We start from the raw sequence: 17,436 nt of genomic DNA on the forward strand, positions 1-17,436 counted from the left end.
TTTTGAGTTTCGCGTAAAGCTAGTCATCACCGCCCACCGCCAACTCTTGGGCTACTCTTTTACCAACGAATAGTGGGATTGAGAGTAACATTATAACGCCCCCACGGCTGAAAGAGCGAACACGTTTGGTGCGACGGGGATTCGAACCCGCGACCCTCAGATTACGAGTCGAACACCTCAACCCACCTGGCCATGCCGGGCTCGGTTGAAATGGAGAACAACAGTAATCAATATTTGTATAATGGATATAAATACACCGATAGAAAAACAGTTACATCAAGAAAAAAACTGTATGTCCTTTCTGTGTATTTAAAACATGCTTTTGTTTCAGTGAATTGGTACAAACTGTTTGATTTTATGAGTAAAAAACAAACAGGAAAGAGAATGAATAATTAACACAATAGATGAAACTTAAGGTGATAATTAATACATTAAAAGTAAGTATAAATATGAAAGTAGAGTTCTTGATGAACAACGGTGTAAGACAAGGATGACCAGTAAGTCTACTGTTGTTTAATATATACATTTTCCAGATTTGGATGAACAACTAAGAAAAAATAAGGTGGGAGAGGCAGCATTAAGAATATATCAAAGTACTTGTATGTATTTTTGTAAGATGTGGTACTGGCATCAAATCCAGTTGAGGGAATCTAGTGTAAGATAGACAACAGTATTTTTATTCTCTACGTGAGCATCACTTAGCAGAATCTTGGACAAACTGACGGCGTCAATTCACAGACATAGCTTGAGTACAAACACTTTTGTAACACATGATTTTTTTATACAAAACAGACATGACCATTTTACTAAAAACTTGCCAGATATACGCATAGTAAATTTGAAGCTGTAGTCAGTATTCCTTCTCCAATATTTGTTCCACCCACTGGGTTAACCCCACGCACACTTGGTTAACTAATATAATTGAAACAATACACAGACACACAGATATATATACACACACACACACACACACACACATAAAATGGTTACAAGGATTGGACAATGTTAATTCTGCTTACATATTACATGCAGGAACTGCGAGAGAACAACTCTGGAAAAAGAGTTGTTGGGGAAACATTCAAATATAAAAAATGATAGAGAGGCAGCACAAAAGAAGGTGGACAAAGCAGTGTTGGTTAGAAATACGAAAGAAAGAATCAAATGGAAGAGAAGACAAACACAGTATAGAAAATAGGTTACTCTCATGAGCTTTCAAATACAGAAACTGGAGGACACGATGGAACACCCATAATGATTAATAAACAGAGGAAATACACACACAACAGAAAACAAAATAAACCAAACTATAGTGAATTTTAAAAAGGAACGTAAAAAAGTAGGGGTTAGAAACGACGTATTTAAATCAGTTATCACAGGGAATGGATTATATAATCATTATAGAATTTGGATGTGGAAAACTAAAAGGAAATATTAGGTAAGAGAAGACCAATTAGATGATTTATGTCAAGAAAATAACCAAATGATGTAACATTTAGTAGCAGAATCTAAATGATGTATGAGGGTTAAATGTATACTAAGAATAAGGTAGATGTTTAAGATGTTGAATGAAGATGGAGAGTAGCTAAAGTCTAAATAAAGCATTGATGGATAAAATAAATAAATGAACTACTAATGGTGGTTGTTTATAAGTAAAACTTACTCTATTGTAATTGTATTAACGTTACTAGATTTTGATCATCGAAACTACAGAGGCTGTATAGTTAATATATTTTAGTTACTCATGCTGAATTATGAAACAGGTTAAAACGACAACCGTGTAAAAAATTGAATATATTGTTTTTTAAATAAATTACCCCTTTCTTTCACTCGAGAAAGTAAAAAAAATATATCATTATTATATTTACACTAGGTACTCACGAAATAATTTCCAAACTCACCTTATAAACAAAATATAACAGTAACAAAGAATATAGTTCAAACCTTCTTCTGGGAGATTATTTGACCATAAGTAGATTTCCCGCGAAAACATTCTGGGTCAAGCGCCGCTTGATATTCCTGTAAAAAAACAACAACATTAAAAGTGACCTCAGTGAATCATACCTGTAATGCGATATCGTCGCCAAATGATGCTTTCTCATAAGAAGTAGACTGGTAATAGGGGTCACTGGGAAATGTTTCGATAGAGCAGTTCCAAGAACCAAATGTGAGGCCTAATGATACATGTCACTAATCTTGTCTCTAATTGAGTAAATCATAACAACTAAGGCGTAAACACTGACAATGTATTACTGTCACCCTACTTTACAGAAGAGTGTTTCACTAAGGGTGAAGACCAGTTGTTAACACTGTAAACAGTGACCAAATATAAGAGACAGTTCGCCCTTGTTTTTCTGTAAAATATTCAGTTACCTATGAAAAGACTGTAGAGCGATACCGTTATTAATACACACTTGTGACGGATTTACTGTTATATAGTTATTTTAATATCCATGTTTGTTTCAGTTAAATATATATTTAGAAATGCATGTAACTTATACTGTTGAATCGCTACTGCAAAATTCCCGCCTATTCAGTAAAGTTGTAGATGATTCTTGAGTGTAATAATTAAGAATGTACGATGTGTGTATGTAAATACAAGTGATTGCCAGCACCATTGCCAAATAAAATTTCTAGAACCTCGTCTAACGTTTATAAATCGACACGCCAAGAGACAGTACATATGATTTGTTTCCTACAGTTGTTACACTATAAGCTTCAGAAGCTATAACCGTCATTAACGCTTATTAATTGGAAAACTACAGATATTTGACTAGGAATTTGTGTAGATTTCGAGCATTTCAAACAGTTTAACTTAAGCAAATTAACTTCAGACCTTCGTATTTCTACGAGGACATTAGATATCTTCGTAGGATAAAAGTTAGCTTGAAAACGACGTGAGGCTAGCTATTAAGTGAAGTGTAACAATATCAATTCGCTCTTCGTAAACCGTCGATACAATATTTAATTCCAGATCAGAGAGAAGACTCAGTATTGTTGTAAAACTTGTATAAATAAATTATTATTTGTAATAACCATTATTAAAAATTATATTATTGTTAGTATATTAAAATATATTTGTATAAAGAAAGAAAATTGTGTATATGAATCTTGTTTGCAAATATCATAAATTTGATACATTTCTACACCTAACTAACTTTTAAATTTAAAATATAGTTTAACTAATTTTCAGGTCATATCGTAGTAAGTAACATAATAAATTACACACCACACTCAGATAACTAAAGATAGGGAACAATGGCAAACAGATTAAATATAGGGTGACTGAAAACTTATTAGTTACTTACGTCACGGAGATTAAAGGTTATCTCCAAGTTACTGGTAAAAGTTTCATAGAACTCTGGATAAAGTTCTAGTACGTCCAGCAGGTCTTCTCGGAGAATTTTATGGAGGTCACAGTAAGTCAAGGCACGGACGTTACAGCTAGACTTTCCCACTGTCTGATGCAAACATGGGTTTTCTCCAAATACATCACCTTTCCCTGCAACAACAAATCAAAAACATCCATTATATCTGATAAACGAAATACTACGTTTGCAAAGTAAGGAAAACGTTTATTGAATAAATTGTTGGGAAACAAGTTACTACGATATAGATTAATATTATTCTTTATGTTTTTCTTGATAAGAAAACACAAATCACACAATTTCGATGACCTCTGTATATCATGTGCGTGTTTGCAAATACTGCATATACATTTAAAATGCGAAAAGTATATTCACGTTCAGTATAATATTTTTTTTACAAAATAACAATCCAATTAGCACCACTAAGCTCAATGTCGTCATAAAATTATGAGCTGGGAACGAAAAGACAAAAAAATTGCATTGACGAAACTTTTGAAATGATGTGTTTATAGCGTAAGGAAATAGAAGCAAATGAAGCTAAAACACAAATTAAAAAAATCAACAAGTTAGTGAAAAACCAATATCAGGCAGATGGCAGCACTATCTATTCCGGATGGCTCGAATTGTTTGTCGAAATTATATTTTAAATATTCCCTTAATAGATCATCACAACTTTTCACTACTACTAGTAGTGTTTCCTTTTATAACAAGATCTATGTAATAACTGAGTCGGCCCGGCATGGCCAGGTGGTTAAGACACTCAACTCCTAATCTAAGAGTCCCGGGTTCGAATCACTCTCACACCAAACATGTTCCTCCTTTCAGCGGTGGAGGTGTTATATTGTGACGGTCAATCCCACTAGTCATTGATAAAAGAGTAGCTCAACAGTTGACGGTGGGTGGTGATGACTAGCTGTCTTCCCTCTAGTCTTACACTACTAAATTAGGGGCAGTAAGCGCAGGTAGCTCTCGCGTATAGCTATGCGCAAAATTCAAAACAAACAAACAAGTGAGTCACAAGTCCTAAAACCGTCTATACATATCACAGCAAAATGTTTGAGTTTCTTATTCTGTTTCTTTTTATTATATAATAAATCAATAACTAATATAATGATATTAGCTAGTTCCCTTCAGATGACGTAGATTCAAGTAGAATATACACTTTCATAGGTATTATTAAAAACTAGCAGTAAGTAATTTAAAAAAAATGTAGTTCTAGTATAAAATTTTGGTTTGGTTTGTTTTGAATTTCGCGCAAAGCTGCACGAGGGCTATCTGCGCTAACCGTTCCTAACTTAGCAGTGTAAGGCAAAAGGGAAGGCATCTAGTTGTCACCACCCACCGTCAACTCTTGGGCTACTTTTTATTAACACAGCTGAATGGGCGAGCATGTTTGGTGTTACGGGAATTCGAACCTGCGACCCTTGGATTACGAGTCGAGTGTCTTAACCACCTGGCCATGCCGGGCCAAGACTAGAGGGAAGGTAGCTAGTCATCACCAGTATAAAATATCTTATCATTACTAACTTGAAGTTAGGTTTCTTACAGAAAGCTTAAATAGAGCGTAAAACAGGAATTATCACCCAGTATTAGATAAACTATGAGTATTACAGTTGGAACCTCAATGTATCTAAATACAACTTTCCTATACGTATTGAAACAATGCATTGAAAATAAGAAAACAAGTAAGGAAAACTTTGCATAAAATGTAGTAAATGTAGGGGTGGATAATATTAATCCTTCAAAAACAATGGAAACAAGACAGTAGGGATGGCATAATCCTTACATAACAGCACAGGTAAGAGTTAACATGTAATCACATATAACTATTCAATCACAGTTCAGTTTAATTTATCCTGTTTCTGTCTGTTGAAGTTCTTCTGCACTGTGTGCTTTTGTTACTGTGTAGGTATGACGGACATGCCATCCCCACTACCGTGTTTGCATTGTTTATGAAAGATTGATTCTAGCCATCCCTTCATTTACTTCCTTTTCTGAAAATGTTTTTCCTCTACTTGTAAAAAATATAAAATATCGTACAAATAAATATCTTCACGAAATTAATTGTGAAACCTTCAGAGTTTACGCATTAATCTTGGATACTTTTGTAATGAATAAAGATCGACTTTTCCTAATAAACTAATTTTAAAGGTAAGTTTCTGTTATGATAATAATAATCCTCAGTGTTTGTTAGTCCTGAAAATACGTGCACACCTTACTAAGAAATACGTATGCGCATACACTTTATTTCAACAAACGTGAACAAAGGGCAGATGTAAATACGAGGGCTGTTCAAAAAATACGCGAACTGACGTCATAAAACAAAATGTACTTTATTTAGAAGTTAGAGGCCTGGGACCCCTTCAAAGTACTCTCCTTCCCAACGCACACTTATCCCAACGGTGTTTCCACTTGTTGAAACAGTCCTGGTACGCTTCTTTTATAATGTCCTCCAGCTCCTTCGTCGCATTTGCCTTAATCTCTGGAATCGTCTCAAATCTTCTTCCTTTCAAGGGTCTTTTGAGTTTGGGGAACAAGAAAAAATCGCAAGGAGCAAGGTCAGGTGAGTAGGGGGGGAAAACAGTGATCGAGTGTTTGGCTCAAAACTCACGAGTTCTGAGGCACAAATTTCGCAGCAACGCGGTGCATCTTCAATTTTTCGGTCAAAATCTCGTAACAAGATCCAACTGATATCCCACACTCTTCAGCAAGCTCCCTGACAGTCAGACGTCGATTTGCCCGCACCAAGGTGTTGATTTTGTCGACGTGTGGGTCGTCAGTTGACGTGGAAGGACGTCCAGGACGCTCATCATCTTCAATGGACTGTCAACCATCCTTAAAACGTTCATGCCACTTGAAACATGCCGTACGCTTCATAGCAACATCGCCGTAAGCCGTGTTAAGCATAGCAAAAGTTTCTGTCGCAGATTTTCCAAGTTTAACACAAAATTTCACAGCAAGTCGTTGCTCCTTCAGGTCATTCATTCTGAAATCCGCCAAACGAAAAAATCGCACTTCACTTAAAACCGCGTAGCTAATACACAAATGAAGATATCTGCAATCGGGAAATGGCGTCGTAATCAGCTGATCTGTGCAAACCTAGCGACACCAAGCGGATTCCCCTGGAACCAACTGGAGCCGCGCAATTCAAACAGTCCGCGTATTTTTTGAACAGACCTCGTATACCTTAGTTAATCTTTTAGTATAACATATTGAAAACTTTTACATTTTTAAAAAAAACGTTTAACGTTACGTCATAGAATAACATCATAAGCTGATTTATTCATAGTAATAAGTTAATTTATTTCTTTATCGAATACAGGCCGTACTTAATAAAGGCTTAATTAATATTAGGCCTAAAACAAGTGCACTAATAGATTTGGGCGTCTGCGATTAGAATTGTTTTGCATTATTCTTGAAATCCTGTGTTTAAATAATTATTGTTGTAATAAAATACTTATTTAAGTGCAAATATCTTTCGGATATCTGCTACTTATCTAAGAATTTTAACTCAATAAATTGAAATATTGCAAATTTTTATTCACATTAAGTCTGTACGCCAGAGGGCTTCAAAGCTTACCTGTTAGAACATTCAGTTAACTTCTTTATTTATTTTAATACTCGATACAGCTTCTGCATATTTAAGCTCAAATAGTTTGAAATGTTCTTTTATGTGATGAAGTTATGCAGAAATATGATATTTTGTTCATTTTGGCATTATTTGTGATCAAAATAAGCGAACTGTTAAATACCAATTTCAGTGACGACTGAAAGGTTTTGATAAAGTGTCCAATATTTCTTTTTCCATTTAGTGAAGTTTCAGGTAATGTTAATTAAGAATAATAATCATCTTATGGTTGACTTGACTGACAAGACCTAAAAAAGGCACGCTCAAAACACGTAACAGATTCTATGGTTTGCTGGGGCTATTTAGAGGAAATGATTATTCACCATACTTTTCCAGTACATGACTCTGCTGCTTCTATCGTAGTTACTGTGTATGTGTATATAAATGGTGAGAAAGAAACAAATTCATTTTAAACTAAGTTTAAGAATAAATAAAACCATGCTCTGAAATAACAACACGTGTAATTTCTTTCAGTTTGTAGAACAAATGGCATTTTAACGAGATTGATTTAAGTGCCAAATTTTTTAAACAAGAAACACCGACTCACCTTATGTCGAGCTGTGTAGTTGTGGAACTTAACAATCCTGACACTTTCCGTCATACCGATTCTATTTACTGACCCGTGTTTTAGTGATAACAAAACACAAATACAACTTAGTTTCACTGTACAAAGTTTTTTTGGTTTTGGCACATGCAACTTGGTGACAATGACATCTTGTCGTTTCGTTGTACCAGTTTAATTTTCGTCAACCGTATCTGATGGTAACAAAACATGGCGAATAAATCTTTTTATTGAGCCAAGTTTATTTCTTTAAAAACGGCAAATCTCTTTATTCGGATAGTGTGTTTGTTTTTAATTTCGTGCAAAACTACACGATGGTTATTTGCGCTAATTTAGCAGTGAAAAACTACAACGAAAGCAGTTAGTCATCACCACCTACCACCAAACTGTTGGATTTACCAGTGAATAGTGAAATTGACCGCATATTATAATGCTTCCACAGCTGAAAGAGTGAGCATATTTGGTGGGATGGGAGATTGAACCCGCGATCCGCAGATTGCGAATCGAGTGCCCTAATCACTTGGCCATTTGGGAACAATGAAGTTTTCGAAAATGTCATCGCAGTAAAATCACATCAAATATGATTCATTGATTAATATATTTATTTAACAACTACCGTTAACGTATATTTAATTCGGAAACATCAACATTATATATCTCAACATTTGGTATAACCACCTGGCCATGCAGGGCCGTGGTGATTTGGACTCTAGCAACATTTTGTGAGTGCTTATGGCTTATTAATGAGCAACATATTCCAAACATGAAAAACTGAATAATGCATATGCATGCATAATAACAACGAAAACTGACAAACTGAGAAATGAAGAACCACAAACTAGTTTTGGTTTAACTTTACAATATAATCCCATCTCAAATTCGCTTTAAGACACACCGTCGCTAAATACTCAGATATATTTTTTAAATGTTGGATTATATATTACAATACAAAATACCATTATGTTGTGACATATTTATAGTTCTTGTATTCACTTGGTGAATGTAACATTCAGTATTTATTTTCATATTTTTTTCACAAAGATACATGCAAATTATCTGTGCATAATCGTCTCTAATATGAACTTATAGACCAGAAAGAAAACAGTTAATAAAGAACATTCAATGATAATTCCTGGCCTGTTTTTGTTTGGTCGAATAGTGGGTCTTGATTGTCACTTTTATAGTGCAATAACGGCTCTAAAACACGGAGTGAGATACGAACCATGAACCTTCAGGTTCCCACTTTAGACAATACCCATTACCTGTCTTAACGATAACGTTACTCCTATCTTCGAAGAAAAGACAATCTGAGCTCTCATTATAACTGGATAATGTAGGCCTATCGCTAGTAGGATATGCTCTACAATTGGCCAAAATTTTTCTTACTTATTCGATCACCAATATACAATATAACATATTACGCCAACAACTGGTTACACAATTCTATGAGGACGTTACCTAATATTGCCATCACTATGCCATCTTTTAAAATTTCTATTGTTCCTCTTGAAATAAAATACAGAGCAGTAAGAACATCCCCACGATGTACCAGAGTGTCACCAGGTGGCGCATGAGTAGTTTTGAACTTCATAGAAAGTGCTCGCAGACATCCGGGACTTGCATCTTTAAATGGAGGAGTACTTTCCAAAAGCTGTCTGTTGAGGTGAAGGCATATGTCTGCTTGAAGACATTCTGGAAATCCCTTCAGCACCTGTGAAGGAAAATCCCAGTAAATGATAGTTGATAATAGTAAATACTTTATATGAATAACTAAAATTCGGTGGCACGTGAAACACTATTGATTAAAGAAATTCAGGGCCAGTAAAAGTCAAATTGATTAACTATAATAGACAACAGATATTTTGTAAAGTTCACATTATTATATATAACTTAGAGTTTACCTTCATGCCGATATACGAAGAATATGTTTAGGTTTAACCCAAACAAACTCATAACACTTTAGAGCAACGGTGATTCCTATGGCACACTTGTTTTCGAGCAGTCAAAGAAACCTCAGGCTGTTAATTGTTTCTCCCACACTGATAACGTGAAGACAGAAAAAAACTTGCATTTATTTTTTTATTGTTATAATGAACAAAGCTATATAAAGAGTTATCTATACTCTGCCCACCAGGAGTATCGAAACCTGGTTTCTAACGGTATAAGTTCGCAGACATTCTGCTGGTCTACTGGAGAGTTTTTTTTTGCTTTAAGGACTATTTTCTTAAAGATTTAACGCTTTTGCAACTTTTTTAAATACCTAGTTATCAGTTTCAACAGCACAGAGATGGTTTGTTTTTGAATTTCGCGTAAAGCTTCTCGAGTGCTATCTGCGTTAGTCGTCCCTAATTTAGCAGTGTAAGACTAGAGGGTAGGCAGCTAGTCATCATCACCCACTGCCAACTCTTGGGGTATTCTTTTATCAACAAATAGTGGGATTGACCGTCACTTTATAACGCCCCCACAGCTGAAAGGGCAAGCATGTTTGGTGTGACAGGGATTCAAACCCGTGGACAGATGGAACTAAATACTTAAATTTGAAACGCCATCTATCAATGAGGTATGTAAACGAGAATTAAAACTTTAACATAATTTTGCGTATTTCCTAAAGAATACAATATATTGTGATGGCTGAAAACCTGGTCTTGTACATTAAAACATCGACGACGTGTTCTGTAAACATGTAACTGCACTGTTATTTTAGTGTATGAAGAAATGTCGTCTCTTCAAGTATTTTACGTTCAGAGACCCATGTTTTAAAGGATGTAGATTATTTAAGGAAAGTTTAAAGAAATCTTCTTTGACCTATGTTTACAAGCTTTCTGAACATAAACTGTACATAAAGATACACGTTAATAAATGTTTTGAATGGAGACTTTGAAGCAATGTTGTACATTATGTTTTTCTGTTTAAATACCAATTAAGACAACTAAAGCTCCGCTTTAATCATGCTTTATTAAAATAACTGAAACCCAAATAATAAGATGAAAAAATTCCGTAAAAAACATTTTAATTAATTTCATGTATAATTTTATTCATACTAATTTAAGCAGACATGTGCAGCTCATAATAAAAATATTTACAGAACATTTCATGACACAATTGAGGTAACACCTCTCTACAGTTTAACATATCAGAATAACAGGATACAAATTCGAAAGTTTATTTCAACCGGAATTAAACCTAATGAACAAATAGCTGATCACATATTCAATGAACTAAACACGCCATCTATTCTTCTAATAATACACGAACTTTTATTGAATATGTAACAATTACCAAGTGTGCAGCAATTCCAAGTCATGCACGATCTATTTATTTTATCGGAAGTATGTTTGCGTGAGAAGGCTACAGTATTAGGGCATATAATCAAAACATAAAATGAAAGAAAACGTGACTATATTAGTTTCTACAGCTGTTTTAAATCTCTTGTGAAAACACGGATAGATAATGTACACATAAGTTCATCGGCATATTCACATTTAAATGTTATTGTTAACCATTGAGAACGATCTATATTCCAATGCTGCATCAGTGGCGGCTGGTCAGGTGAAGCACTACCTCGTGTATAATTTCGATGCCCTTTATCTGAATACTTAAAACCTAAAATAATTTATCATTAATTATCTTTTAATTTTCTAAAGCGTACAGAGAGATAAGAAACATTGAGGGATGCTCTATTTATTTTCTGTACAGCGACTTGTTTATAATACACTAAAACTATTACAAAAATCGTACCAAAAGCGTTCAAAAGACTAACTGTTTTTTGTTTAATCCTGCCAGAAGCTCGTGTTGTGTGATCACAATAAGACAGCGATCTCCGTTAGTAAATGTATTTCCAGAGAACAGTACGACATAAACCTTTACTGAATTTCGCGCAGAACTATTAGGGTTACCTACGCTACTGGACCTAATTTTGAAATGACAGAGTAAAGGGAAGGCAACTAGCTAACACCATCCATTGAGGATTAATGCGCTATTCTTACCTTATTTAGAAATAAGCATAAAATATTTGCCCAAAGTTACTTTGATATAATAAGTAGCATTAACTTGCAGTTTCTCATCGGTTTTGCAGACCTCAAAGTTTTGTGTTTTCTTGTTATTCGTTCCAGCAGGCACATTAACAGAAACGTGCACGTCTCTTGCAAATACCTTTGGTAAGTGCTTTCGTGTGCATTCTTTGAAAAATGAATTTGGTGTTAACTTCAGTGATAGTTTCGGAAACGCTTCTTTACTGAAATTATCCATATCCCTGTGGAAACCGAAGTTCTTAACATTCCGAGGGAAATGGACCGATTATTTTACTTTATAGCCACAATAACAGTGTTAAAATTGAGTGTGAAAATAATATTTTCTTGCCTCAAAAGTCTTGTTTGTTTTGAATTTCGCACAAAGCTACACGAAGGCTATCTGCGCTAGCCGTCCCTAATTTAGCAGTGTAAGACTAGAGGGAAGATAGCTAGTCATCACCAACCACCGCCGACTCTTGGGATACTCTTTTACCAAGGAAAAGTGGGATTGACCGTCACATTATAACGCCCCACGGATATAAAGGGCGAGCATGTTTGGTGGTACGGAAATTCGAACATGCGAACCTCAGATAGCAAGTCAAGCGCCGTAAATACCTGATCATGCTGGATCCTCACGGTTTTGTAGCTGGTGAGAGTTTCTTAGCAGATGTGAATCAGATAAAACTTCTGTGGGATACTAAGTTACTTTTACAAATACGTGAAAATCGAGGATTAGGGATCAGACTTTGCCACATTAACTTCTGCGGTGTGTGCCAATTTCGTCGAAAAGGTCATCAACCGCCAATGCTGTGTATGCTAAAACAATGTTTTCCGATGGTGGATCTGTGGAGCTTCTGGATTACCATCAACTGATTTAGATCACTCATTAAAACACTAACGTGAAGGTCGTAAGAGGAAATACTTCAAAGGTTGTAAGATCTTGATTTTTATCTGTCACGAGTGTGCAAACCTGTTTTATGTTTTAACAACGATTATTATACAATACCGAAGAAATAATTATATTGAAAGAGCGTGTTTACTACTTAAAAACATTACGGATACAGTACGGAGTCTTATATATAGATTAAAAGTTAAACAATCATAGTAGGATGGGTTTGTTTGTCCTTTTTGGAAACAGGGAACGAGAAGTTACTGTGAAATAACTTGTAAGAAACTCGTTAGAAAAAAATAATTAGTGCAACGTAACACCACAAGGTGGAGTCACTACGAAAACAGCCATTCTTGTAAAACTATTGAGATCTTTAAATTCGGATTTATTACAAAAAAGAAAAAAAAAACACTTTCACACACATCTCTAATCTAGTTTAGACGGCATACCATGTTCATGTCGATACCGTTAGTATAAGTCCAGGCATGTTGGAAGTATTCCTCCAACCTCTGTCTGAGTGGATTTGGAATTTGGTGAAACCGGATAAATTCCTTCACCCGGAGCAGCTGGGTGTGGTAGCGGGCGGTTCCAGAATACAGCCTTTGAATGATTGCAGACACATTGCCAAAGATGCTAGCATACATTAAAGCTAAAGAAAAAATGTTTGATTAGTTTAATACCACAATAATTAAAGCCGAGTTCTATCGAGATGATAGAATACCACTAAAAATTAACTAAAACCCAAACTATGCCAATGGAACAACATATGGAATTACCACCACCAGGTTTAACTGGATAGGTACAATAAAATATAAAGACTGAAGTCTGGTTGGTTGTTTGGAATTAAGCACAAAGCTATACAATAGGTCATCTGTGCTTTGCCCACCACGCCTATTGAAACCCGGTTTCTAGCTGTGTCACTGGGGGACTAATGACATTGCACAACAATTGTTTTAAAAAGTTTTACTTCCTCAAAAGTTTTTGCTGATTGTGACAGGTACCTGGTGGGTATGCACAAATATGGTTTTGGTTTTGCTTCATCACGTAGGAACTCTGAGAAATAGACAATTAACTGTTTACTGGCAATAACGTATTTAATTGCGTTTATGTTTCTAATACGTTATTAAGTTCAACATAATTAAAAGTGTTTTGCTCCTGATTTTCGTTTGTATTCAATGTCCGGTGCATCACGTTGCAGTGTCCAGCAGTAGTCAGCAAGCATTGACGAATTCCAGTTGCCCTGATATCGTTTTTTCCATTGTAGCATTGTCCTGGTGAACCTAAAGATTTCGATGAAACGGTACTTGATGGGCAAATTTGGAAGTGATTTTTGTGACCAGCAGCCAAAAATCCATCAGGAACACTCAACAGTGTTCAAGAAGCAAAAACGGTGTTGTGCAGTGTGATTAAAGAGTTGCTTTACTTGATTTTTCGAAGATATTTTCCCGACGTGGTTTGGCTTGTTTTGAATTTCGCGCAAAGCTACACAAGGGTTATCTGCGCTAGCCGTCTCTAATTTAATTGAGTACGACTAGAGGGAAGGCAGCTAGTCATCACCACCCACCACCAACTCTTGGACTACTCTTTTACCAACGAATAGTGGGATTGACCGTAACATTATAACGGACTCACGGCTTAGAGAGTGAGCATGTTTCGTGTGACAGGGAATCGAAACCTCGACACTCGGATTACGAGTCGAGTGCCTTAACCGCCTGGCCATCCCGGGCCTTTGCAAAGTGTTGCAGCCATGAAGGGTAATGTTATGTGGGCTAAAAACTCTATACACTCTTTATTAATATATTTTGAATAAGATTAACCTCCACAAATGGAACTGCCCATAGCACGATCAGTGGAGGTTTGTTGTTTTAAGCATTGTAAAAACTAATGGGAAGAGTTATGTAAGCAGACAAATTCGTTAATAATGTTTAAAACAAACAAATTCTTATCGGTAGTATAAGAACAATAACTCACTTTATTTCTGTGTCCGCTTGTAGATGTTTATTAATCAATGTATTTCAAATACGTAATATCAGTTTTTTAATATTTTTTACGGCGTATCGGTATTTACTAATTTTAAGGTGTACACAAAGAAAAAAATACAGACTACTGAGAAAGAAAAAACCAAACAAACTGGAAGTAACGAATAGATTCTTGTTATTACTCGAATGTTTTACTAAATCTACACTCAGTTTTATTTTATATTTTAAACTAGGAAAAAATATTAGGTCTACAAATAGTTAAATAAATCAAGATGTTTCAGCTACGTTACAAGAGTTCAATTACTAGTGACAAACTTGTTGCTAAGGGACCCAGGAAGACAGAGTCATAAAGTACAAAATATAGAGTAACCTAATTACTCGTTCGTAATTCAAGGACGGATCCAGAGACTGTAGTGAGGACATGTTTTGTCGCCATAAAAACGTTTCTCCTTTTTTAATATTTTCAATACTAACCCTTCACAATACAGCATTTTACGAAAAATTAAAAAAATTCCGTAGGAAATTATCACTGAAATTCTGTCGTTAAAAACGGTTTGAAACAGGAACCGTGCGGATGAAGTTAACCCTGTATCTGAAATTATGCTTATAAAATGTTTACTAGTGAATACATGAAAGATCTTGGATAATGGTAAAATGATTTGTACAGGATAACGTTAAAAGAAACTAAAACCAAACAAAATATTGTCACTTTTATGAAGTCTATAATAAATATAGGTCAGTACAAGACAATGGTTCTATAAGTTGATGGAACTTGCACATGGGCTATTATCCCTACACAATGTGTTATTCTGGTGTAGTGTTATGGGTACGCTCACTTTACTAGTAATTTCCTCAAAACTGGATCCGCCCTTGCAACTTATGTTTGCTACAGATACGATACGCGCGTTACATCACTATTTTTAGTTTCAAATATTGCGAAATAGCTGGGTATTACATACCGAACAAACGAAGTGCAGAATAGCGTGTCGTTGTTGCCAAGTTCGATGGTTACGAAGTATTTAAACAGAAAATTAAAGAAAAATTCTGGACATTTTACAAGAGAGATTTAGATGAATATCTAAAGAGAGAAAATGTCATCTTAAATCTAACAACAATATTTAAATTAGAACTTGAAATCAACTGGAATATACATTATGTTTGTTTATTTTGAATTTCGCGCAAAGCTACACGAGGACTATCTGCGCTAGCCGTCCCTAACTTAGCAGCATAAGACTAGAGGGAAGGCAGCTAGTCATCACCACCCACCGCCAACTCTTGTGGTACTTTTTTACCAACGAATAGTGGGATTGACCGTCATACTACAATGCCCCAATGCAGAAAGGGCGAACGTGTATGGTGTGATGGGGATTCGAACCCGCGACTTTCGGATTACGAGTCGCACGCCTCAACACACCTGGTCATGCCGGGCCTGAATGTATATTTCGAGAAAATACTTTCAACACACGGGAAAAAACAGGATTGACTGATTTGTATGAAAATGGGAAGTATGTGTATTTATACACACACACCAATTATCTTACCAACATTTTAAAAAAATGTGTAAATACCCATGAACTCAACGAATGACATAGTTTGTACTTTTACACCCACACACCAACTTTCACGAAACACACACAGTTTGTACTTTTGTACTTGCTCACCCACACAACAAATGTTACAAATGACAGACAGCTAGCACTCATTACAGTCGTACACCCATACACCAAATATAACAAACTACATACAATTAGTATTTTTGGTCTTTCACAGCTACATAACAAATATTAATTAATAAGTTTTAAAATATTTTCTATCGTTAAATAAATAATACGGTAAGTTAAAAATTAGATTTTAATTAATTAGGTTTTAATTAATGACTTGGTTCTTTTTATTATTAGTGTAAACTTATTAGACAAGTTATTCATATTAGTTATCTTCGCATTTCTTCCTATGTTTTAACTGTTTTTTTTTTTTGAGGGAGTCAATGTGGTCACTGAACTGTTTCCCACTATCTTCGGCCATGTTTTTACGCATGTTTTAATATCTTTAAAACAGTGTCTCCTTTTCAGAAATTTTACCCTTCGTGAATTTACACAAAAAAAAAATGGCTTAAGGTAATGTCTCGCCTCGTGAAATGACATAATACGCATATGGTATCTTTAGCAAACAAAAGTGAGGGTGTGGTATTGCATCTTTAGGCATTGTCTCACATTTGAGGAAGCCACTTCCTAGAATAAAATAACAATTAACCTTCTACATCTCTAATGAATAACCACCTTTATAAATACAACTATCTTTGTTAACTTACATCCAATGAGCATAATGAGAATTGAAAAGATTTTTTCCATATTGGTGTTTGGAGAAACATTTCCGAATCCGACACTGGTCAGGCTACTGAAGGTGAAGTACAATGCTGTCACATACTTTGCTTTGATGCTAGGTCCTCCATTGGAGTTGTTGTAGAACTGGTGAGTTGAATTCGCTAGATGGTCCAGCCATCCTATCTTAGGATTGAGTAGAGGGCGCTCGGCGTTGCCGATGGCGTACCATATGCAGGCGAGCCAATGAGCAATTAGCGCGAAGGTAGCCATGAGCAGAAGCAGCACAGCAGCTCCATACTCTGAGTAGCGGTCGATTTTTCTTGCCACCCTCACCAATCGTAGAAGTCGAGCTGTCTTCAACAGACCAATCAATGTTGTGGTCTGTACATAAGAAAAAAACATGGACGACCACGATTTCATTTGAAAATGTTTAAGGTTTTCACAATAATCCTCCCTAGTGCAGGGTGGGAGATGTCATTATGTGTGGGTATAAACATAAAAAATATATCTAGAATTCTGTGGATAATACGTCATTGCAGTATATCTTAATACTATAATAATGAAGGTAAAGACAGTATTTATGGCAGCAAAAAACATTAATGTTTACAGATGTTTATTATTTCCGAACACACTAATTTCATCATTAACAAAGTCTGGAGGTATGATGTATTAAAACACGTCG

General features: G+C 35.4%; 1 protein-coding gene across 1 annotated transcript in view; it reads right to left on the bottom strand.

Moving 5' to 3' along the window:
• LOC143247917 (voltage-gated inwardly rectifying potassium channel KCNH6-like) overlaps positions 1–17,436 on the bottom strand; it is a 238,310-nt gene that overhangs the window by 25,957 nt on the left and 194,917 nt on the right. The window contains exons 9-13 of the mRNA XM_076496465.1: positions 16,742–17,135; positions 12,904–13,103; positions 9,014–9,266; positions 3,306–3,499; positions 1,942–2,016 (exon numbers count right to left, since the gene is read on the bottom strand). Coding sequence (XP_076352580.1) covers positions 1,942–2,016; positions 3,306–3,499; positions 9,014–9,266; positions 12,904–13,103; positions 16,742–17,135 — 1,116 coding nt within the window. The remainder of the gene's footprint in view (positions 1–1,941; positions 2,017–3,305; positions 3,500–9,013; positions 9,267–12,903; positions 13,104–16,741; positions 17,136–17,436) is intronic.

This window comes from Tachypleus tridentatus, chromosome 3 (genome assembly GCF_004210375.1).
Source record: "Tachypleus tridentatus isolate NWPU-2018 chromosome 3, ASM421037v1, whole genome shotgun sequence".
In the NCBI taxonomy this organism is placed as follows: domain Eukaryota; kingdom Metazoa; phylum Arthropoda; class Merostomata; order Xiphosura; family Limulidae; genus Tachypleus; species Tachypleus tridentatus.